This window comes from Chiloscyllium plagiosum, chromosome 7 (assembly GCF_004010195.1).
Source record: "Chiloscyllium plagiosum isolate BGI_BamShark_2017 chromosome 7, ASM401019v2, whole genome shotgun sequence".
Classification (NCBI taxonomy): Eukaryota; Metazoa; Chordata; class Chondrichthyes; order Orectolobiformes; family Hemiscylliidae; genus Chiloscyllium; species Chiloscyllium plagiosum.
Window position 1 is genome coordinate 81,938,543 of NC_057716.1, and position 25,927 is coordinate 81,964,469.

Consider the following 25,927-nt stretch of genomic DNA (forward strand, 5'->3'; position numbering starts at 1 on the left):
ATAATAAATGACAATGTTAGGTTATATTTAAAAAACATGAATTTCGTAACTTTGAAGGTTAGGCTTTTCAAACATTTTTATACCAGTTAATGGCCAGGCAAAACAAATCTTAATAACTGTGTGTTTATTGCTCCCAAGTCTGAAGTGCAGCTTTAATTTATCTACAAGTGGCCACTTTAAAAAAAAGAAAGCTAGTACAATGGTTAAAGTTTGGGTGTGTACAAAGTGAAATCATTTAAGGTTTCAAATGACATCTGGGACCACAGCAAAAAGCACGGACACTGGTTACAACCAAATCGCCTCCCGAAAATCAATCAAGCTTTACTCCCCATCTGCTGACTGAAAGTGGCCCACTTATACCCGAGGCCAATAATGCTTTAGAAATGTTCACAGCTGCATTCTGGTTGCTACTCTTTGTAGAAATGAGGTATAGTTCAATTGATTTGTTATAACCCAAACTGATCTTCACCGGGTAGGAATTAAAAACCTGTTCAGAGTCAGTCCTGTTTATTACAAATTTGTAGCTGACTTTTGATAGATATTTGATTGATTTGATAAATTTGTAGCTGTCTTGTGGTAGAGATATTCCTATCACAGTAGTAATTTTTGAATATTTTTCAGGTAAATTGATTTTTAGCAGTACTGCTAACGTTGATGATTACCAATAAAAGGGAAGACTTTGGGAAAAGTTAATTTATCTTTTGATTTACATCTTTGAAGGGCATGCAAACGTGAAAAGGGGAAGATTCAAATGGAACAATGCAGATGAAAGAGGCATTGAGCTGGGTTGTTTCCTTGCAGGGGAACGGAAGGAGATGGGAAGGGCATTCTCGTGGAGACTCTGACAGAGAGAATGTAAAGGTAAGAAAATTGCAAACTGACATCCACTTTGTTTCTTGGTCAAGGTTGCTTTTCATCTGAAATGGGAATGTTTTGATTCTAAACATCACAGGGAGGTAAGTCAAATCGTCTAATCTGGCAGCTACCATGAACTGTTGAAAACAGACTATGTGGGCTGCAAATAGATTTAATCCCATTGCTAACTGCTCAGAAAGAAACTGAGGTCCTCATTATCTAAATGTATTGTTTAAGTTGGGCAGCTTTGTAAAAGAAATAGGTTCTCCTCTTGATTTCTTCAGCACAAATAATTTTGTCAGTTCATCTGAAAAGGCAAAAAAATACTGACCCATCAACAAGATAGCAAAGATTTCAGATGTGGCCGTTGGAGGGTGGAGTATGTTGGGCAATAACGAACATAAACAGCAGGCTTATTCTTCAGCCTTGAAATATAAAATAATACTAATGTATTTCTCCAGGACATTTTATCATCTTGTTACCATCATACTTACAAAACAGATGCTTATTATGCTTACCCACTGTAGGGTCAAGTCTTTTACCTGCATGATGTCAACTGAATATGTAGGAAATTTTAAAAAAATCTGTTGTTTCATAACTTATCAAACTAGGTTGGTTTGTTATTGCTAGAAATATTTATATATGTGTACTTTGTCCCATGGATTTTGTGTATTTGGTAAACTCTATTAAATATATTTTTTATGACAGAAATAACTTTGCAGACACACTGTCATATCTATTAAGTAACAAATGTTACCACTGGAAAAAAACAGTCGATCAAATTATTAAATTAAAAATAAAGGAGCTTCAAAAATGAAAGTCTGCGTATTCCTGATAACTTCAATCCAATATGCAATATTCTAAGTACATAATGGTTTCAACTTTCAACCCAATTTTTTTGACGAGGAATGGGGCTGTTATAGGCCAAACTGCAGATGCACTCTTTTCCACCCTAATGTCACGAACATGCAATCTGATGTGCTTTTTCTCGGCAAGCCAAGAAACTAAAGGTCATACCCTACATCAAAAATTAGTGAATCCGTACTGAAATATGTCAGTACCGTGTTCCATTCCAAACCCACAATGCCTCCATCAAGAAAGATAAGGAGAGCAGATACCATGGGAAGACCACTGCTTTGCACTTCCTCTCCAAGCCACTTACCATCCTGATGTGGAAGTATATCGCCGTTCATTCTCTATTGCTGAATTAAAATTTTGGAATTCCCTTCCAAGGGAATTGTGGGTCAACCTACAGCACATGAACTGCAATGGTTCAAGAAGGCAGCTCACTGCCATGTTCTCAAAGGCACCTGAGGATGAGCAATAAATACTGACCAGCCAACAACACCCACATCCCACTGAATGAGTGAAAAAAGTCAATAGGCCCTGATTCAGTTTTAGATGCGTCAAAGAGCGGAATCTGCACACTGCTTCATCCAATGACCGTTGAGGAACTAAGAAAGTAGGCTTTTAAGGGACTATACAGACCACTCTCAAAACAGGGCACAAAATCATTCTGATGCTGATTTTTCTTTGGTAGCCAAGTGGAACATAAATGCATCTTCCAACCCTACAAGTATTTTCCTAAATACTCAAGTATCTCCATGTCTCCTGTCCCTTTTCCCACCAGCAATGCCTCACATCCCATCCATCACAGCCTGCTTTCCACCAACCTGCAAAAGCATTTTGGTCAAGTTTCCTTCAATAGTTACCCACCTCACTCCAAATCAGTGAACCGTTTGTCAGTGCTCATTGAGTACTGGTGGCTGATACTGAGAATTGTAAAGAGACTGAACCATGAAACGGTTCACTGTTGTCATTAGGTGAGCATTTCCATCACTCCACATCTTCACACCCCACCCCACTCCAAAACTCAGAACCCCATCTACTCAATGCGTACACTAAATGAAATGGTGTCACACGTATCTACAATCTTTTGAGGCGAAATACCTGCTGGTATTACCCAAACATTGCTCTGCTCTTTAATATAAGACAAATCTTATAAGAAGTACTAACTTCTCCACATAAAAGGATAAACACTGTAGCAACAAAATGCCTCTTTTTTATATATATCTATCTTCCATTCTTGCATCAAAACTAAACACCGTGGTATTAGTACCACTACCTGCAAATTCCCCTCCTAGCCACTCACCATCCTGACTTGGAAATATATCACTGTTCTTTCACTGTCGCTGGATCAAAATCCTGGAATTTCCCCCCATGGGCATTGTGGATCAACCCACAATTGATGGACTATAATGGTTCATGAAGGTAGCTCACCAGCACCTTCTCAAGGGCAACGAAGGGCAATAATGCTGGCCAACCACATCCTACAAATGAATAAAAGATGCATCTATTTCTTTCCAAATGGTGTTTGTATTAATGATAGCATGATGGGTAGTCTAGAAAGTACATAAAATGATTTTATGGACATATATTTTGTAAACAATTGATGAACTCAAACTTATAACAGCAAGAACAGATGGGATAACAATTAATCTACTGATTAAGTGAGCACCTTATGCATGAATTGTGAAAATGTAGATGTCTGTGTAAGAAATCAAGTTTATAAAGGAGCTGTCATTGAGTCATAGAGAAGTACAGCATGGAAACAAACCCTTTGGTCCAACTCGTCCATGCCGACCAGATATCCAAACTTAAACTAGTCCCATGTAGAGTCATAGAGATGTACATAGAGATTTGCCAGCACTTAGCCCATATCCTTATAAACCCTTCCTATTCATATACCCATCCAATGCCCTTTAAATGCTGCAATTGTACCAGCCTCCACCACTTCCTATGGCAGCTCATTCCATACACGCACCACCCTCTGCATGAAAAAGTTGCTCCTTAGGCCCCTTTTATATCTTCCCCTCTCACCCTAAACCTATGCCCTCTAGTTCTGAACTCCCCCACCCCAGTGGAAAGACTGTCTATTTACCCTGTCCATGTCCCTCATAATTTTATAAACCTCTATAAAGTCACCCCTCAGCATCCAATGCTTCAGCAAAAACAGCCCCAGTCTATTCAACCTCTCCCTACAGCTCAAATCCTCCAACCCTGGCAACATACTTGTAAATCTTTCCTGAACACTTTCAAGTTTCACAACATCCTTCCAATAGAAAGGAGACCAGAATTGCACGCAATATTCCAAAAGTGGCCTAACCAATATCCTGTGCAGCCACAACATGATCTCCCAACTCTAATATTCAATACTCTGACCAATAAAGGAAAGCATACCATACGCCTTCTTCACTATCCTATCTATCTGTGACTCTACTTTCAAGGAAATATGAACCTGCACTCCAAGGTCTCTTTGTTCAGCAACACTTCCCAGGACCTTACCATTAAGTGTATAAGTGCTGCTCAGATTTGCTTTCCAAAATGCAGCAACTCACATTTATCTATATTAAACTCCATCTGCCAGTCCTCATCCCATTGGCCCATCTGATCAAGATCCCATTGTAATCTGAGGTAACCTTCTTCACTGTCTACTACACCTCCAATTTTGCTGTCTCCTGTCCGAATCTTAGTTTAATCAATAACAAAATACTTTTTACTACTATCACTGATTAAAAACTTTAATAAACTTCTGTCCATTGAAAAAGTGACCTGCTTGTATGTAAGTATTTCTGCAATTTGTCCATCCCTCATATTCTCGGCAATATGAGTTATTTTCTACTGAATTATGCAGGCATTTTTTCATGATAAATGCTTCTTCATAATAAATGTCTGTTTGCTAAAGCCATTGTAACTGAGGCTGGTGCCAAATTTCATTCCCTCAGTTTAAATAGGGCTTTGTCTGTAGGAAGTCCAGTGATCCCAGTCATATGTCTTTTACTTTCCTAAGCTAAGAACACTGAGATTGGTATCACTAACAGCACTTGGTTATCTCTTTATTGAACCTTTCAGTCAGTCTTGCTGTTTTTAATTAGCAAAGCCTGTGGAACTCTAAATTTGAGTGCCTTTCTCCTGCCCAAATCATGGGATCAAAAAATGTCACAAGGTGGGATCAGTGGTATTCTGGCAAGTTGTGAACACTCATTTGACCGCAACTTACAAGAATGCCAACCCCACCAAAATCTTGTTACAGCCTCCAGTTGTTTACTCAATTAATTCAGTGTCCTGGGCTGCATTCCCCTGCAGCTGCTCCCCATTTTCCAGATAACAAATGGTACAGGAACAATTACATCAGCTGCCAATACCTGCCAACAGACAGCTGCAAGATCCATCCATTCCTAAAACGTAGCAACATACCCTTAAAAAAGGTTAACTGTTGTCTCCCACCAACAAACAACACATCTATAATAATAATACTGGATTTTCATAGAGACAGGGAGACATCGTGGAGGTTTGCAAATGGCATTCGGAACCTAAATCTGGGATTTCTGATCATATTCCCAGAGGTTTCTTGTTTTTAACCAGTGTCATTCAGGCAAGAAGGTTGGTCTGGATCCTGAGTCCTCACCTAGTAATGCTGACCTGGCTATCTCCTTTGCAGAGACAGGCATTTCAATGTCCTCTGTAACTTAATGGACTTGGGCCAGTTCTAAAAGGATTCATGGTTAGTGGTAACTCAGAGGTGTTCTGAACCATAGACTAGAAGAGGGAACCTTCTGAAAGGCAAGTTCAACATGCCTTACCGAAGCGCCTCATGATTAACTATGCCCCACCTTGCATTCCCCCTCAGAGCCTCACATAACTTTCACCCTTTGCCCCTTTCCCAGCTCCCCATGGCCCCTCGTACAGGTTGAACTGCTATAACATGCATTTCATCAGCGCGAATTGGTTATAATGTGATTGACAAATTGTGGACGTTGTTTGGATAATACGAACTTTCTGCTGAACAGGTACAGCAATTTTCTATTAGTGATTTTTTACAGTGCAATTTTCTATAGTGGTTTTCATAGTGCAAGTTTCTATAGCACAAGGTTACAGAGCAACAAAACTGTCCCGTTATAGCATTCATTTATTATCCTACATCAATGGATGTGTTTTAAAAGGTCTATTTTTAATAGCATTCATTTATATCCTAGCATTTAAAAAAAAAATTCCTTTCACTAATGGTCAATAAAAATATAAACTGCCCAGACCCTTGAAAATATCAAAGCAGAAACTGTAAGCACTTGAACCCTCCTTACCTTATGTAAATAAACATTGTACAAACAACAGAAGATAATAGGCAGCCACATGTGTCAATTAGGCAATATTTTCCCTGCTGTTCAACTGTTTCAACACACTCATGGATGTCTGGGCTCTCAGCAAAAAATACATAATGAGGTAGTTCAAGGAATTTTTTTTTAGAAACCAAATAGAAAGTTTTGGATGAATGATTTTTTAAAAGCATTTTTGAAATGTACTATTATCATTACAAGGTTCTTACAGTGGGTGACTGGTCAGGTAGATGCCATACCTTGTCATGAAAGGTGTGATTTGCAAGGCTGGATTGGTCTGGGGTGTAACTTGACAGTCGGGAGTGTGGTGCTTGAAAAGCACAGCAGGTCAGGCAGCATTTGAGGAGCTGGAGAATCAATGTTTCAGGCATAAGCCCTTCATCAAGAATGTGTAGCTTGACATACAAGGTAGATGAGGGGCACACACCTTGTCTAAGGGGCATGAGAAGCCAGTCGAAGTGGGTGAGGGTGGCATGAGATGGCATAGATAGGGAGCATCTGAGGGTTAAGAGTTAGACAGCCTTTATGTTTTTATTATAATTGGGATGAAGTTCCATGACATGTTAAACAGCCCACCTTTGCAGGTGGCAGCCGTGACTGCCTCTGAACGATTTTCGAGATTGTTTGACCCAACTGCAGCCCACATCTGTGCATACCTCAATGAAAATTCTCTTTTTGCAGACACTTTCTCCAAGTCAGGCGGGTCTGTTTTCATAGTTTTATAGCATCCATTCATGCACAATGTCTGCTTGGACTTCAAGGATTTTGCCTTTCTAGGAATGTCTGTGGGCACGTCAACACTTTCAAGAGGAGAGGCATCACTGGTATCCAATAGTTATCCACATCCTTGTATTTCCCATCAGGAATAATTAAATAATGGCCAGAAATGGGAATCTTGGCTGTTTACCCATACTGTAGTGCTGGCTCAAGGAGTCCAATTTTCACGTGCCAAATGCTGACCCAACTCTACTTATCTCACTCAGCATACTCAACAACCAGATCGGCAACACTTATTCCCTGTTACTACACTGTGTGGTGTATTTAAGCAGTGAACATTGTGGGTGGTAGTGGTGCAGGGGCTCATCTTTCACTATAAAATGATACTAGTTTTATTTGAAAAAGTTTGAAACCGTCCAAGGAAGAGAATGTAAATGACTATTTTATGTAATAGCCAACTGGACAGTTATGCAGGATAACACCTTTGAAGCAACTCTTTTAAGTGTGTAAATGCTTAAGTGGAGTCAACTGTATTAAAGTAAACAGTAATAAAACATTCCTGCACCTGCTCGTCTAAGCGTGTAGTCCAAACAGTGACTATTCACTGTTTAAACAAATGCTAAAGTAGTATTTGTAAAGTAAATGTGTGGTACATAACATACCACTATGAAAAATGGAGTGTTTAAAATGACATATCTGACAGCCTGCAGCAAAATACATGATGCTACATCTGACATTAGGCCTCTGACAGTTGTCACAAACCTCCCAAAATTTGAAGATAAACATTGAGTCATGCAATGAATTTAAGGTGTAAAAGTATCAGTGTAGGGGCTAACATTGTGAGAGAGGCTCACCATTGTCCTCTTGCCCATTGGTTTCTGGTGTTCCATGCCGAGACAGTTCTTCAGGCGCTTCTGGATAGATAATGGCTGTGTCACTCCGCTGCAAATATTCTGCAATGCTAACCGCATGGCTGTCTCCTTCTTCGAGTTTCCGTTTGGCAAAATACTCTTCAAAATCTGATGTGCAATCTACAGTCTTTCCTAAAATAATATATTGAGGGAAGGAAGGAGAGAAAAGAATGTCAGTCACCCACAGTCCAATCTTTCTCTACAACCCAGAGTGACTTGGCATCTCTCAAGTTACAATACACAGTTCTGAAAGACTGCAATTTTACTTGGAATTTCTGCTTCCCCATACTGTTTAGCTCTTGTGGGAACTCTAACTGTTAGGTGGAGATAGCTGAAATAATCACAAACAAAGCAAATAAAACCACAGCCTTCATTAGCCAGGAAATGACAGGCCCTTATTGGTACATGCTGATTACAAGCCTAAACTGCCTGACTTGCTGGCATGCCAAGTTTTACTTCTGTTTTCCTCAGCCTTGTTATCTTTCAGGGTTTTTCCTTGAATTTTTTTTTTGTTACAGACATTTCAGACTTACATTGGAAACCTAGGTGCTATTTAACAAGAAAAACATTGATAACAAGAAACTATGTATTTCATAAACTATCTGACAACCTAGAGCTTCCATGCTTTCAGAAAGAGGGGTTTCCCTGCAGTCGAGTAACTTCAAGTTTGTGATGTAATCGATAATGTAAGGCAGCATATTGACACATTGTAGTGGTTCTTTACAGTAGTCTGACATAATGGGGGAAATTTAAATAGAAACCTGAAAATTAGCATGTGGATCAAAATGCACGATTGTTTGCCTACAAGCCAACTTTGTGTGCCTTTCTTTTTAAAATGTCCACCAAATGCAAAACAAATTATTAATCAACTGTCTGTATCAACAGAACAATATCATGAGTGGCCCCATTGCTTAGAGCTAGCCCACAGCGTGGAAAAGAGAAATAGTTTACACCAGATTCATATGTGAAGAGAAACTAACCTGAGAATGAGTGGGAAATGTCACATTAGGTAAGAGCAGGCATCATGGATTTTTTTTTTGAATGCTAAATGCATGGCGTTTAGTGGAGGATATGGAAAAGAAGAGCAATGTTTTGTATCTGTAGGAGAAGGATGTTCTCCAGACACACAGCAAGCAGACAGAGCAGGTAACCATGAAAGTTGATACCAGGAGTTAAGCCTGAGGAACTATATGCAGTGCCACAAGAAATTCAAAGACCTTGACATGAGTGGTCAAGGACAGTGAATGCATTGTCAAATTTCATAGTCTACGAATTACACCAACCATTTCAGCCTGTTCAAGGCCCTACCATCACAGACCTACAAATAATTTCTGTCATTATGTCAATCAGGCCTCATACTTAACATTCATATGCTTTACCTCATTCTCACAAACTATCAGTGCTGCAAGACTCACACTCTTACTTACATGTTGGACAATCACAGCCAATATGTTTGCAAAGATACTCAGCAAAATATTTTCCTGAGATGCAAGAATGAAGTTCTGGCCTAATGATGGAAAGCTACAATTACATGCCTTTTTTTTAATGAAGCTACAATTACATGCTTTTTTTTTTAATGAAGTTCTGCACTACTAAGCAATTATTTTCCTCTCTTCGGACAATGATGGAGGCATCAGGAGCGAACCATAGCGGGGGAAAGCATATCTACAAGTGCAATTCCCACAGAGGAGATGATATTGACCAGATGTCAAGACTTAATTTCTCCCATCTCACTTAGTCCTAAAAATTACAAATGATATAAGAATGCATTTCTTATGTTCACCTACCTGTCCAACCTTGCTCTTCCACAAACTGACCCGTATACCTTTTTCCTCTCAGATATTCAAGAATTAAAGCAAGCCAGGCAATGGAGCAACAATAAGAAGGCATTGCACTGTGACTTGGTGTCAGACTTTCCGTCACCATAACAGATAAGTACTATATGTATCTTAAAAGATAAACTAAATTTAAAAAGTCTGCATGTGGTGTGATACCAAGGGTTTACCAGTTGGTAAACGCTTGCATAGGTTCCAGTGCCAAGGCTTCAGATGTGAAACCTGATAGGGCAGCCTACAGAAAACGATCAATGGATATGCATTACCATCACTTACAGATCTCACATTAGTCCATAAATCTGATCTCATAGAGGTGACTGGGATTGCTGAGGCGGTGACTCAGCAGTAGTTGCATGGAACAAGACAGTAATTCATCCTCCTTCATCACTAACCACCCCACACCCACTCCCCTTCACCCACTCACCACTACCTAGATTCCAGTTATGGCTGCAGAAAACATCAGATTTCAGTGAGGATCTCCTTATTGACATGCAGACATCCCAAACACCTAACTGAGATTCAGGTTAGAGGATTGCTCCCTGAACACTCAGGGTGGATTTGGTCTCTTCTGCTAACAGCTCTTCTCCTTCTCCCTCTTCCAGGAACTTGTCTTGCTCTGTATTGATTCTGTTCATTCTCCCTACCATGTTGCATTCCAAACAGATTGCTTACTCATGTAGCCAAGTTTGAGAGCAACTGATTTGTGTAGAAAAGTTGTAGTCAGCTAAACATCCTTCAATAGATGCCATATAGTCTTTTGCAACTTAAAAGGACAATAGAAAGCAACGCTCACTGGTAGAAACACAGTAAAATTGATCAATTAATGCCAAACTTGTAAGGACCCAGCCTAATGAAGACTTTAAATACTGCTCGTAGACATCCTTCCCACTTCATAGGTGCAAATATCCTCAACAATATGGTGCTGGCTCAGTTTGCCCGAGAGTAGAGTCATAGAGATGTACAGCATAGAAATAGGTTCTTCAGCCCAACCAGGCTTCCTAAACTGAACTAGTCCCATTTGCCTGCATTTGACCCATATCCTTCAAAGTCGAGAGTGTGGTACTGGAAAAACACAGCAGGTCAGGCAGCATCTGAGGAGCAAGAAAATTGACATTTTTGAAACCTTTCCTATCCATGTACCTGTACAAATGTCTTTTAAATGCTGTAAATAAGAAGTGTACAAGTGCTCCTGATAGTGTTTTGGAACCAGAAGCAACCCCAAAAAATGGAAAATTACAAAGTGAATTTCCCACCCAGTGTTTTCATGAATAACAACATTCTTTCATGGTGAATTCCTGATTTATCGAGGGGAATTGCCAAGTTGAAGCCAGGTAATTTCCCAAAGAGTTACCCAAACTTCTTCCTATATTTTTCAGTGGCCAGCTCAATAATAGCACAGGCAGATAGATTGTCTGGCACTTACATGTTAGGCAGAAAAATGACCAGCAGTGCTCTCGTGGAGGGTCTGATCGGGGTGGGGAGAGGGGGCCTAATGGAGAAAGTACTGAGTGTCAGGAGTTAGTAAATGGTATCATGGTGTGATTGGGAAGACTATGGACTTGGATATAGAGCATTTATGCTCCTTCTCACTTCACAGAAAGATTTTATTTAATTCACTCGTAGGAACTGGGTGTCACAGACTGGGCAGTATTTATTGCCTGTCTCTCCTTGACCTTGTGAAGGTGGTGGTGAGGTGCCTTCTTGAACTGCTACAGTCTATATGCTGTAAATATATCCACAATGTTATAAGGGAGGGAATTCCAGGATTTTTGACTCAGCAACAGTGAAGGAATGGCAATACATTTCTAAGTCAGAATAGTGAGTGGTTTGAAAAGGAACTTGCAGGTGGTGTTTTCCCATGTTTGATACCCTCATCCTTGTAACTGAAAGTGGCTGTGGGTATAGAAGGCGCCATCTAAGAATCATTGATGAATCTCTGCCTTGCATCTTGTAAATATTACACATTGTTGCTCTTGAGTGGCAGTAATGGAGGGAGTTGACATTTGTGGATGTGGTGCCAATCAAGCAGATTGCTTTAACTTGGTGTCAAGCTTCCTGTTGTGTTGTTGCTGTTGTTTTTAGGCTCCCTTTACTTGGTTGGCACAGGGACCTCTGAAGAATCCCGAACACGGATCTAGTATTTCAGGCCATCAATAGCATATTTAATGGAGGGGAGCTTGTGAGTGATAGGCCACTATATCAATACACTGAAGTGGCTTTAACCTCTTTCAAGCAATAGAAAAAGTGAATTTATGCATGGGATTTAACAGGCTACATTGACTGGCCACAAATCCGACAAAATTGGGATGTTTTGTGCCATTGAAAAATGGCCACAATACATTGCAGTCTCTGCCCCATATTCTAGGTCAATATTTCTTTACAGTATTTAGAGGCTGTCGTACTGTACTACTTCATTTCCAAGGTCAATATGGACACTATACACATAAATACTGACAGTCCTTGAGTCATGACCCAATCAAGACTTCAGAGACAGAATATATTTGTTTATTTGTTCCTATCCAAGTGTACTTATCTATGATAAAATGGAATGGCAGATCTAAATCTAACCGCCCTTGCTTATACATTCAGAACATTGGATCCAGCACCCAAAAGTACCAGAAGGCTTAGAAGAATAGTCGAAACGGTAGCCGTGAGCCTAAAATAAAATGGAAGCTGGACCACAAATACACAGTCCAGCTGAGGATTGCAAAACTAAAACAGCCAATCATTTATCAGTCTAAAGGGATGAAGTAATAAAAGAGATGATTGTGAAATGCATTTCCTACATGAACTTTAAACAAATAAATAGTATCATATTTTATACATTTTCCATACATATAATTTTTGAACTAACATTGAAATTATGCAGTTTAGTCTATTACAGAATAAAGTTATGGAAGGATAAAAATATAAACATTTCAGCTGACAAAATGTTGCAATTAAATTTTGCTTGTTATATGATGATGTGCCATTGCTTTGAAGATTTGAGGAAATGTGGAAACACACCTGCTAAATAATGGTTTACGGGTGGAAAGAGACTTAAAATATCTATTTACATTTATCTTTAGATTTTGATGCTCTTGCAAATTCAGAAACAGCTTAGCTAGTTGGTTCTGTTTATTTCAAAACCTGTGACCAGTTTTCACGAGATTAGCAAAATATGTCATAGTGCAACCAGCTACTGGTAAAGTTCCCATCTGAAGTTAAATTTAGACTGAAACGTATGTCTCTGTGGTTCAATGTTGCAACTTTGATTTGCATTCTGGAAAACACCTTGATGAACTGAAAAAAAAAGCATTCAAACCTACTAAAGTAACCACCTGCATTAGCACTGTGAGCTTTTCAATAATGCTGTGCCATGGCTTTCACAAAAGTTCTTTATCAGGTGGGAAAAATTCTCGGTATGCCCATGAACACATGGCTGGAGGAATGAGGTCACCCCCAATTAACTCAGTTGTTGCATTTACCCAGGATAGCTTTGAACAGCTTAGATCAGAATTAAAGGGACTCAGCTTCATAACTGTCCACTATTTAATTTATTGGTGTTTGCATTTTTAAGAAAGCCAATTTAGACTGCAGAGGCTATAGACATTCAAACATTACCACGTATGTGGCTTTCAAACCACACACAAGAAACTGAACCCACTTGCTTGGTTAAGTTGAAGCTGGGACAGGGAGAGAATATTGGTTGGAACAGATATGAAGACAAAGTTCAGGCCATAGTGAATCCAACTGGACTGAACCACAACTTACAATGGGCAGAATTTCACTCATTAAAGCTATAGAAAGGTGGTAAATTTTACCTCACAGTGAGGCTTTTATAGAAACATATCATTATGTGCAGAAGCAATAAGACACAACTGTTGTTATTCTCACCTGTACCGTTACCTCTACTCGGCTGAAGTGTGGGTTCAGGCCCCATAGTGTCATACTCTTCCTTCATTTCCTCTGCAGAGAAAAGGAACATGACAAGAAGCTAAGTATTTATGAGCTTTAATTGTGGTATCATAATCGGCAGAGTGCCAGGCACAGCAAACCCTCAGTAAAGTGAGGCATTCATTTTGAGTAAACATAGGAAAGATTGCTCTGAACTCTAGTCTACAATTACTTTGTTCTGGCCTTTTAAATTAATTCAGCTATTCTGGGCCTGACCAGTACTTATTTACCTTCAACATTTCAGCTAGTAGTGAAAAACAGTGAAGAAACTGAGGTTTGAGAACTGTCAAGCAATAGGAAGGAGACAGGGGTAAGAAATAGATAGTGAAAAGATTTCAATAAACAATCAAACCCCACAATGTTAACTAGTCTTTCAAAGGCATACATTGAATTAAAGTTTGTTTGAGAACAGACCATTAGAAATGTAACTATTGTGGTGTACTATTGCTCATCTCATGTGACTCGTGAGTCATAAGCATCATAGTTTTCCACCTGAGGGCACTTGAAACAGCTGAGAGAGAAAAAGACATACACTATTTTTTGCACAAGACCAGTAATGCTCAAGATTTCTGCTTCACTTACTTCCTCTGTGTCATTTTTAGGTAAAGGGTGAGAGAAGTTGTAATGTCCTGCACTATCTGTTTGCTGTGTTAACATTCATAAATAGGAACAATGTTTACAGATTGCTTTCTTGAACCGAGTCTTGTTGTTGCAGTTGCATAGACTGTGTGGCACCTTTAGTTAAAACTGCTACAATCATGGCCTTGTAAACAAATCAGACTCAAAACAGACTATGTAAAAGAAGCAGTATCCCTTTGGTTGGTCCCTGGAGGCAGGTTTAAAAGAAAATACCAGCACTTTTACATATTCCTATCTTTAAGTTCAGAACAATCAATGTAAATAACACAGCACAGATGACAGATAACAAAAATCTTGATGGCTTAACATTACTTCATATTTTCTCACCACTCAGACAACAGCCGAGAAACCAATGATCTTTTTTGTATTTTTTTTTGCATGCCATGGATTGTTGCTATGATTTTCAAACAGCATAATCCATAAAAGGATTTTTTTTATTAAAAATAATTAAGGGAGAGTAATGAAACTAATACATGTGAAAACAATCATAATGTGTTATTGTCTAACGTGCATGGAAGAAATCTCATAGAAGTAGTGCTCGGTTCTCTGGATAAGAAGGGTTGAATAAGCAAAAGGAGCAGACACGCAGGTGATTTATTTGAGCGCCTGTCAGTGATAATGATGTCATGTTTTCCAGCACACTCTGTCCACCCATTGTGGGATAAAAGAATGTCAAGGACAATTCAAAACACAAAACTTTTATTGTGCTGTAACCGGAAGGAACAGTAAGAACTCGAGCAGGTCAACTATGCTCTTCAGCTGAGAACCTATTTCCTGCTAACAAAGTATTGTAACACAGGAGCGAGAGAAATAAAGGGAGACAAGGGATCTGAAAGGGAGTGCAACCTGAGCTAGTGCTATGGGGAAAGGATTTTGTTGAGTGGGCACGGGAACGAAAAAGATTTGACAGCCTGGCAGCAATTGGTCAAAGGTGAAGTAAGAGATGGCTGGCAGGGGGTATATGTTTGGGAGGTTGAGAGAGAGTGGGCAGTAGTAATGGAGTTATAAGTAACAAAGTTAAAATACTCTAACCTAGGGCAGCATCTATGTTGTGGGATGGGAGAATTTTAAATAAGTTAGCACCTGAATTATAGGGCATGCAGTATCTCACAATCAGGGCAAGGCAAGGGTCTGTGACTTTATATGGGAGGGATTTAATATTGAGCATTCACTTTTTGGTGTCCTCACCTAGGTTTTTACCAGTCAGCCTATATTTCAGTCATTTTATTTGATCTATACAATCTAATGCTTTGAAAGAAACATCCTAAGATCAATGCCACAATAGCCATTCTTTCAGGTATCTGGGGATAAAATAATTCCTAGCTCAGAAAGGAATCACAAATGCAGATCTCTGGCAGTTACTTTCCAAATGTTACACTGTACTTTTGCAAGTAGCCACAGAAACCTGATCAATATCTTGATTTCTCACAGGGTATTACGATTCTGAAAACTACACTCTCGAAATATATTTAATTTTCAGAAACCAAGTGGAGTGAGAATGTGAGGTTCCACATGAGAATGCAGAGGTAACAACAACAATTTGCATTTATATAGTTCCTCTGTAGTTCGAAAATACAAAATGCTTCACAGAAGCGCAATAACACAAAAAGTAACACTAAGGCAAAAGGAGATAAGAGGGTAATGGGACCAAATGTTTGATTAAAGTGGCAAGTTTTAAGTTAGGTATGAAAAAGTATAAGTTAAATAAGTGGAAAGATCTAGAAAGAAAATTCAGGAATTTAGAGTCTATTTGGGTAAAATTATGACGACTTTGGGAAGTGATTTACATATTCAGGAATGTGAGGGAAAAGAAAGGAGTTTGGAGCTGTTACAATATTTCTATGGACTGATCAAAGTGTTTCAAGGAGTTGGTGGGGTAGTAAGGGCAGATTTGAAAGAGATGCGATATTATCTAGCATGATGGCAGGGAAACAAAATTGATTAGTCAGAGGTTTAATGAACACAGGTTCAAAAAGTGCAGGAAATTAGTTTAGCAGACAAGTTGTGTTCAGAGAGGGTTTAAAGAAAGACAGGAGAAGCTAGATAAGGATTAAGGTAAAGGGCCAATAAAGACTGGCTAAATAGGCAAGAGGAAATAAAGAATCCAAAACAATTAATGATTTCAATTTTAGTGACAATAACTCCATGAGCTCCTCATACAGGCTTCTGAAGGTGAATAAAATAGTTGGAAGTTCTTGTAATTAGTCATTTAAATATACGTGTTCCTAAAAGAAACAGTTGCATGATTTTGTTCATACTATCTGAAGTGTTAAAAAAAATGTTTGACTATTTCCCAAAGAGTGAATGGTTTGATGAGGGATGAAGCTTAATGTATTTCATATATTGAGTTTAGCAAGGTAATAGAACAGTCGGCTACTGATAGGTGATCTGTTGAACAGCAAGTAGCAAAACCAAAATAGATGTACAAGCTTTGGAAAGGCCAGAGGACCGAAGAATGTGACTAAAAAATTAATTTTACCCACCATAAATTATGGTTGATATAGCTTAATCTTAAAGTTACACAAAAAGACTACATAAGACCAACGTCTGAAACTAGCAATATTAGGACAGCAAGATAAAATTTGATCTCTTGATAAGATGTGATGTAATGGAATGTTCGTGAATGCATTCCGGCATAGATTGGTTAGGTTGAATAATCTGTTGCTGTGCTTTAAATTCTATGTAATTCTGTATAAAAACTAATTAATTAGATGGATCCCACTGAATCATAATTAAAGGTCCTTACATATTCATGATTATGTATTTCAGCTTGCTGGAAAGCAAAGTTTATGTAACAGCTACCTGTATATTACTGAAAAGCTCCATTAAACCTAAAGATCACACAACTGTAAAAGAGGTCCCAATTGTCATCGATCAGAAATATTAGTGACTGTAGAAAATATGGATCTGAACATTTATCATTCTATCAACTCTGGACAAGCAGGGAAGGAGACTGTATAAATGGATACATCTTGGCCTTGAATATGGATCACTGATACATATTTGATATTTTCTTTGCCACTGTTTATTTGGTAGCTCAGATAGCAATGACTTTCTGCACATGGTATTCCTTATGCAGCCTATGGCTTTGTTCTGCTGCTGCAACTGAGCGTTTTAATGCAAGTTATGGCTGGTTTGTAAATGGGTGAATGATTTTCATTGTAATCAACAATTTACACCAAGTGTTAGCCGAAATAAGGTTAATGGCCAAAGATGGAAACTACTACCCAGTAGCTCTGACCTTCATAATTATGAAGTGTTTTGAATGGTTAGTCATGGTTCATGTCCACTCCAGCCTACCAAATTGACTTGATCCTTTGCAATTCACCTACCAGCATAACAGGTCCACAGAAGAAGCCGTCTCCCTGGCCCTGCACTCATCTCTGAAACATCTGGATAAGAAGGATACCTATGAAAGTCTCCTACTTATTGACGACAGTTCCACCTTCAACATCATAATTCCAAACAAACTCATCGATAAACTCCAAGACCTAGGTCTTGGCTCCCTCCCCTCGGTAACTGGATCCTTGATTTCCCAACCCATAGACCGCAATCAGTAAGAACAGGTGACAACACCTCCTCATCATAATCCTCAACACCAGTGCCCCGCAAGTCAACATACTCAGCTCCCTACTATACTCCTTATACATTCACGACTACGTTGCCGAATTCTGCGGAGTGGAGGGCAAGCTCCTGTCTGCATCGATGGTGCTGAGGTGGAGATGATGGAGTGCATCAAGTTTCTGGGAGTGATGATCACCAAAAATTATCCTGGTGCACCCAAGTTGACGTGATGATCAAAAAAGCACAATGTCTCCACTTCCTCAAAAGGTTAAGGAAATTTGGCATGTCCATAAGGACTCTTAGTAACCTTTATAAATGCACCATAGAAATCATCTCATCTGGATGCATCACAGTATGGTATAGCAACTGTCTTCTCAAGACCACAAGGCACTACAGAGAGTCATGAACATAGCCCAATACAACATGCAAACTAGTCTTCCATCTACTGACTCTATCTATACTTCTTGCTGCCTTGGGAAAACAACCACCATAATCAAAGATCCCTCCTACCCCGATTATACTCTTTTCCATCCTTTTCTGTCAGGTAGAAGATATAAATATTTGCATACACATATGAATGAACATCTTCTTCCCCACTGTTCTCAGACTTTTGACTTGGGACCTCTCAAATGTTAATTCTGATCTCTCTTTCTGCACCTTCTCTGTGCCTGTGACACTGTATTCTGAACTCTGTTCTTCTATCCTGGTTGACTCTGTCTTGTATGATCTACCTGTAGAACATGCAAAACAACATTTTTCACTGTATCTCGGTACATGTGACAACAATCGATCAATCAATCAATCAATTTCCATTCCAAGTTTGAAGCCAATTTTTAGACTTTCCCATTGTTTCAGACATGAATGGTCACAAACAAAAACTGAAATTGCTGGAACAATGTGTTCTGAAGAAGGGTCACTGGACTCAAACCATAAACTCTGCTTTCTTTCTCCAGATACTGCCGGACCTGCTGAGTTTTTCGAGCAATTTCTGCTTTTGTTTCCAATTACCGTTTTTTTTTATGAATGGTCACAAGTTTGTTACCTATTTGCATTTAAAGTTTACTTTTGACCTAGAGAAAAGGTTAGTACATAAGTGATGACATAGGCCACTGAATATCTAGTGCCTGACCATTTCTTTGAATGTTGCCTTGACATCTTTGCAGTGGGCGTCATGCGTGTTCTCTTGGGTGACCTTTCACAAGCCCATTGTATTTACTCGCAATCTGGATTACTGCCAAGCATTAGTTAGCCTTGTGTGACACTGCCATGCCTTTAATTATGTAGGCGCAGCCTGCATATAGATTGATCCACACATAGTGCTCTGTTCCACAAGAGCCCTCAGCATCAACTGTAACAGTGACAAACAGTAATGTCTTTCTTACTAAGTTGCATCACAAGTTACAGAAACTTCACAATATAACATGAACCTGATCAAGGCACTAATCTGGTATAATGAGACATCGCTGGTAAAGAGTAATTGACACACTATACTGCCCATTTGTGTGTAATTACCTTTTCTCCATCCTGTTCCCACAATATCCTGTACATTTTTTTCCATTATTATTTTTACAATGGGTTAAAGCTCTCTGAGCTCAGGAAAGAAGAATGAGTTTGATTTCCATCTGTAATGACTGGACTCCAGTCTCTACAGGCAATGTCCATATGAGGACAGCAGGTAAACACAATACTAGGGTTTGACTGCAACATCTACTACAGTCAGGCAACCTGTTAATGCACTGGTGAACTTTGCTTGATTTCCAATGGAGTAAAATGAGAACTACATTGTAGTCTTTTATTTGAAATATCTGAGGCAAAAGCCAGTGATGGAAGCCAATGCGAGAAAGGAGAGAGGATAGAAAAAAGGTAATACATGGCTTGGAAAGGGTGGACTCTAGGAAATTGTTTCTGTTAGGCAAGGAGACTAGGACCCGTGGACACAGCCTTAGAATTAGAGGGGGTAAATTCAGAACAGAAATGCGGAGACATTTCTTCAGCCAGAGATTGGTGGGCCTGTGGAATTCATTGCTGCAGAGTGCAGTGGAGGCTGGGACGCCAAATGTCTTCAAGGCAGAGATTGATAAATTCTTGATGTCACAAGGAATTAAGGGCTACGGGGAGAATGCGGGTAAGTGGAGTTGAAATGCCCATCAGCCATGATTGAATGGCGGAGTGGACTCGATGGGCCAAATGGCCTTACTTCCACTCCTATGTCTTATGGTCTTATGGTCTTAGGTAGTTATTACTCTCAAAGAAGATTTCTATCTTCTTCACTTTTGTTGGATAGAAGATCTTACAGCAAAGCATTTTGACAAGTAAAAGTATTTGGTGACACTCCTTTCAGCAGATCCATCAAGCTGACATGAGAAAATGGATAGCAAAACATTTTGATAACTGAAAATATATTAAACTGATCTTCATCACATCTCAAACCTCAACAAATTATTGCTCATTATACAATATAATAAGGTTTTTGAAAAATTGCCAGCTGGAGGTACAAAGCTCAACAGTGAGCACTTTTTTACCAACAGTGACTGTTATAAATCAGCTATCACATTATTTATAGTTAATGTATTTTTCAAGGCACTTTTATCTAAAACTTCTATGATACAGTGTTTTATTGTTTTAAATATGTCAAAACACATCACTCAATTAACTACTTTTGAAAGGCAGTAACTCTTCTATTTAGGCCATCATTGATTAACATTTAAGAAGATTCTTTACCTTTTGACCCATGCCATGCACCTGTAAAATCATTAGACATAGAAGCCAAAGTAGGCTATTTGACCCATTCAGTCTGCTCTGCCAATCAATGAAATCGCAACTGATCTGGTAAACCTCCTGCCTTTTCTCAATAATCCTTAACTCCTAAAAATCTGTCTATCTCAGCCTTGAATATACTTCATGACCCAGCCTTGGTAGTTCTCTTTGGCAAGGCATCCAACAGATTCGTAACCTGAGAGAGGAAATTCCTTCTCATCTTTGTTTTAAATGGGTGATTGCTTACTCGGAGATTATGCCCTCTGGTACTAAACTCTCCCATATGGGGAAACAAACTTACCATATCAACCCTGTCAAGTCTCCAAAGTCTTATATGTTTCAGTAAAGTCACCTTTCATTCTTCTGAAATCCAAAGAGTACAGGCCAAACCTACGCAACATCTCATAAGACAATGCCTCCATACCTTGTTACAGTCTAATGAAACTAATCTTGGACTGTCTCCAATGTCAGTTTATCTTCTTTACAGGAGGGGCCAAAATGATTTGCAGTATTCCAGGTGTGGTCTGATTAGTGTCTTTTAGTAAAACCTCCCTCCTTTTATACTCTATTCCCTTTGAAATAAAGATCAACATGTCATTTGCTTTCACTATTACCTTCTGCACTTGGATACAAGCTTTCTCTGCTTCTTGCATGAGGATTTGCAAATCCTTCTGTTTATAAGACCAAAATAAAACAGTAAGATATAGAAGCAGAATTAGGCCATTCAGTCCATCAAGATCATAGCTGTTATGTTTCTCAACCCCAGTCTCCTGCCCATAATCTATCATCCCCTTTCTAATCAAAAACCTGCAGCTTTTTGGAATCTTTCTCCATTTAAATAATATTCATCTCCTCTGTTCTTCCTGCCAAACTGCATAACCTCACATTTATCGACATGATATTCCAACTGCCAAGTTTCCATCCACTCGCTTAACCAGTCATCTTCACCACTTGCCTTCCCACCTATTTTCATGTCATCCCCAAACTTTGCGACAGTATAGTACATTCTCTTTCCCCATCTAAATCTTTAACATACTGTAAACAACTATGGCACCAGCACTGATCCCTGTGGCACTCCATTAGTTATAGGTTGCCATCCTGAAAATGCATCTCTTATGCCAAATCTCTGTCTTCTATTAGTTAGCCAAAGTTCTGGCAATGAAAATAGACTATGTCTAACACTATGGGCACTTAAGAGTCATACAGTCATAGGGATGTACAGCATAGAAACAGATTTTCCTGTCCAACTCATCTATGCCGATATCCCAACCTAATCTAGTCTGATTTGCCAGCACTTGGCTCATATCCCTCCAAAAACCTTCCTTTCCATATCCCCAGCCAGATGCTTTTTAAATGCTGTAATTGTACCAGCCTCCACCACTTCCTCTGGCAACTTATTCCATACCACACCACCCTCTATGTGAAAACATTACCCCTTAGGTCCGTTTTATATCTTGCCCCTCTCACCCTAAATCTATGCCCTCTAGTTCTGGGCTCCCCCACCCCAGGAAAAAGATCTTGCCTATTTACCCTGTCCATGCCCCTCATGATTTTATAAACCTCTATAAGGTCACCCTCTCAGCCTGCAATATTCTGAGGAAAACAGCCCCAGCCGATTCAGCCTCTCCCACAGCTCAAATCCTCCAACCCTGGCAACATCCTTGTAAATCTTTTCTGAACCTTTTCACATTTCACAACATCTTTCCAATAGGAAAGAGACCAGAATTGCATGCAATATTCCGAAAGTGGCCTCAACACTGTCCTGCACAGCTGTAACATGATGTCCTAACTCCTATACTCAATGCTCTGACCACCTTCTTCACTATCCTATCTACCTTTGACTCTACTTTCAAGGAATTGTCTTAGTAAATAGCCTAGCACGTGATACTTTGTTAAACTCCTCCTGAAAATCCAAATCTACTGCATCCACTGCCTCCCCTTTATCTATTCTGCTTGTTATCTCCTCAAAGAAGTCTTAAAGAGAACAAAGAAGAAAGAACAAAGAAGAAAGAACAAAGAAAATTTACAACCCAGGAACAGGCCCTTCGGCCCTCCAAGCCTGAGCCAATCCAAATGTACTGTCTAATACCATGCCTGCCTCTACCACCTCTGCTGGCAACGCGTTCCAGATGCCCACCACCCTCTGTGTGAAGTACTTGCCATGTGTATCCCCCTTAAACTTTCCACCTCACACCTTGAAAGCATGTCCTTTCATTATTGAATCCTTCACCCTGGGAAAAAGCTTGTCTCTATCCACCCTGTCTATACCCATCACGATTTTGTAAACCTCAATCAGGTCCCCCTCAATCTCCTTTTTTCTAATAAAAATAAACCTAACACACTCAACCTCTCTTCATAGCTAGCACCTTCCATACCAGCAACATCCTCGTAAACCTTCTCTGCACCCTCTCCAAAGCGTCCACATTCTTTTGGTAATGTGGCGGCCAGAAATGTACACAGTATTCTAAATGCGGTCTTGTAAATTTGTGTCAGGCGTAATCTCTCCTTTTCATGAAGCCATGTTGACTCTGCTTGATCATATTATATATCTCTAAAATGCTTGCTTTTATAATATTTTCCCAAAATAGATGTTAATACTCTCATGCACCAAAAAGAAGCTGTCTATTAACAGCATTGGCAATACCATGGCAAATAATTTTCTAACTGGACAGAGGTGTATAGGCATGTGTATAGGAAGGAGTGCAATTCACCTCAGATATCATGGCTGACAATTTCATTGCCCTCAACCTTTCCTGGCCACCTCCCTCACATAGGCCTTCTCCTTCTTGCACCTCACCCAAATGCATCTCTTTTCCCTAGTGTGATATTCCGCTGGATTTTCCAATAGACAGGCATTTAATCAGCTGCTGATGGGCTTTCTGATAGTATTAAGACCCTGATGGAGAAAATCCTGAGCACAAGAATTTGCCAGTCAGTTAGAAGCAAGCAGCTCCAGGAATCAGCAATATCACAGAGGAGGATAGCTACATCTAGTGCAACACCCATAGGGTTTCTCAAGATGGACAAGTGATCACAGAACAGCTAAGTGTTGTTGGAATAGTCTCACAGAGAGCCGAGCCATGTTAATCTGAAACATGACTAGAGAATACTGCTCAGCACCATCCCCTGCCATGTCCAGTCCCTCAAGTACATGTAGATAAATGCAAATAGATAGAACCCCAGCATGCTGACAGCCTGCCCGTACTGGCTGACCAGTTGGTTAGGCCAACTCTCTCTTGTCACATCGATATACTGAGATAATGGCAGCTCAGGCAGAAATAGACCCTGAAGTGGCCATAAAATGAATATTAATTGACCACTTAAAAGCCTCAAAAGACCTTGGGTCAGGAATGTCAAGCTTGGACTTTCCCTCCCAGAACTTATTGTTGACAGAAGTGGGAATGAGATGGGATTCTAGCATCCTGCCACCCCTCTGTGCATCTCCCAATTTTGACTGCTGTACTGTTATGGCAACAATATTCTTGATTTACCTCATTGTTTAAATTTTGATAATTTAACTAAGTGCGTAGTATTATTGCATGGGATGAAATTAGCTGTCAAACTAAGATCACAAACATAACAGAAACAGTTGGTACTTTAATGTTGCTTTCTTAAAAAATGAAGCATTTTTGTTTGTTCTTGGTGCTTGTACATTTAATTCCAGTCACAACTTACATGAAGTTGAAAGTCCACTGCTGTGAGTTAATGCTGTTACAATCAAATTCGTTGCTTATGTTGCAACTTGTTTTTGAAATGTAAACTCAGCCATACAACCTTTAGACAATCACAACCATTTCTTTGGCTAAAGCAACAAATTATTTTTAAAACAAAGTGTCAGTTCTGAAAATCAAATCAAGTTATGGCAACTAGCAATAGGCATATGAGAGATTGAAACCCTGGACTTTCTGTGACGCAGAAAAGTCAAACTGTTTAGAAGCTTTGCAGGAAAAAGCAAAATAGATTCTCCAAAGAAAGGATAACAAGTATAAAGGTTACCTTTCAAAGAACAACTTTGCACGAGACTGCAAAGTTTTTATTATTATTTCATCTTGAAGAGTTAGATAATTCTTATGTACATAAATATATAATTCTATCAGTTAGTTTATTTCCTAGTTCACTTGATATTTTACAATTAAATGCTAACTGGTGGAATATTATATTACTTTTAATGATTTGACGGCGATCATCTGGAGTTTGTATAAATTCAATTAGCCTCAGAGTCAGCAGATATAGCTTTCTATTTCTCATGACACATTTGCTACTCTTACTTTACTTTCACAGCTTGGATCGACACTTATAAGCAGGAGTTGGGACTCACTTGTGAAAGTGATCTAACACATGATAACGGAAGTCACCTCAAGTGAAAAGGCTAGCAAGGACTCAGGGTTTTAACAACCAACTTCGATAAATAGAAGAATTAATCTAGCTTTAGGTGTAGGTCAGTGAAATGTAGAAGGGAGCTTTCCATGGGGCATTATTACTTCAAGAGGTTAACATGTGGACATAAACTGAGATTTGGAGAACTGAATCTTCTCAAAGTGCTACTGCCAGAAAACACTCCCACAAAGTTAACTTGATACTTTATATAAAAAAGTCAAGATTTGCATTCATGACGCATTTTACACAACCTCTGGACACCCTAAGCATTATAACTAATAAAGTTCACTGGAAGCGTAGGTTCTGTTGTAACATAGGGAACACCTTATGTCCTGTGTATAGACTGTATTTATGGAACCTCTCAGGACTTCACAACAGCAGCAAAGCAAATGATGTTTTTTTTCACATCAAACAACTTAGCTTGCAACACATGATTCCAACTGCTGTGTGTAATTCATACTGAAAAAAAAATAGGGTCTGAAAATATATAAATGGTTAACAACATGAGGAATCATTCTCACTGGACATGAAAAAGAGATTCAATATAAAAGATTAATTTAAAATTGTTAGCGCCTTCTGTAGGAGTTGCATTTCCTTTAGCAATCATCTTCCACCCTAATTAAACATATTTATCTTTCTACTGCACTCAGTTATTTCTTTATTACATTTCAACTCTCTGTTAAGAGTTAAAACCTTAGAAACCAAAATAAATTTAATGTGAATGATCTTTACAGAAGAGTTTGTTTTTAATATTGACAAACCTTTGAGCACAAAAAGTAAATCTGCACAAGATTTTGAATGATCAAATTCTCAACACCTGGCATAAAATCTACAGCTTTAAATTTGCAGCATCAAATATTTTGAACAGCTTTTACATTCTATCCTTCTCTAACCCACTACAGCATTCCCTTAAACATAAATCTGATTTTCCATGATTTTAATGTATTTTACAGGAAATATTACTTTGGTACATTCCCCCAGTAGGGGGAATAACAAATATTAGCTAAAGCTCTCTGGCTCACTGTTGTGACCAGTACTCATAATATGTATAGTTGTGGATATTGGTGAGGAAAAGCTATAAATTTTTAGTGAACTAAGGTGCATTGCGGGAGTTAAGATATAGTTCACTCATGGTCTAACTGAACAGGGAGCAGATTCAAGA

At 39.0% G+C, this 25,927-nt stretch overlaps 1 protein-coding gene across 3 annotated transcripts in view; it reads right to left on the reverse strand.

The window, feature by feature from the left end:
• The window catches only part of LOC122551730 (zinc finger E-box-binding homeobox 2-like), a 113,267-nt gene that overhangs the window by 12,897 nt on the left and 74,443 nt on the right, over positions 1-25,927 (reverse strand). For all 3 annotated transcript variants that reach the window (XM_043694099.1, XM_043694101.1, XM_043694100.1), the window contains 2 exons: positions 13,369-13,440; positions 7,601-7,789 (listed from right to left, as the gene is read on the reverse strand). In XM_043694099.1, the coding sequence (XP_043550034.1) occupies positions 7,601-7,789; positions 13,369-13,440 (261 nt within the window). The remainder of the gene's footprint in view (positions 1-7,600; positions 7,790-13,368; positions 13,441-25,927) is intronic.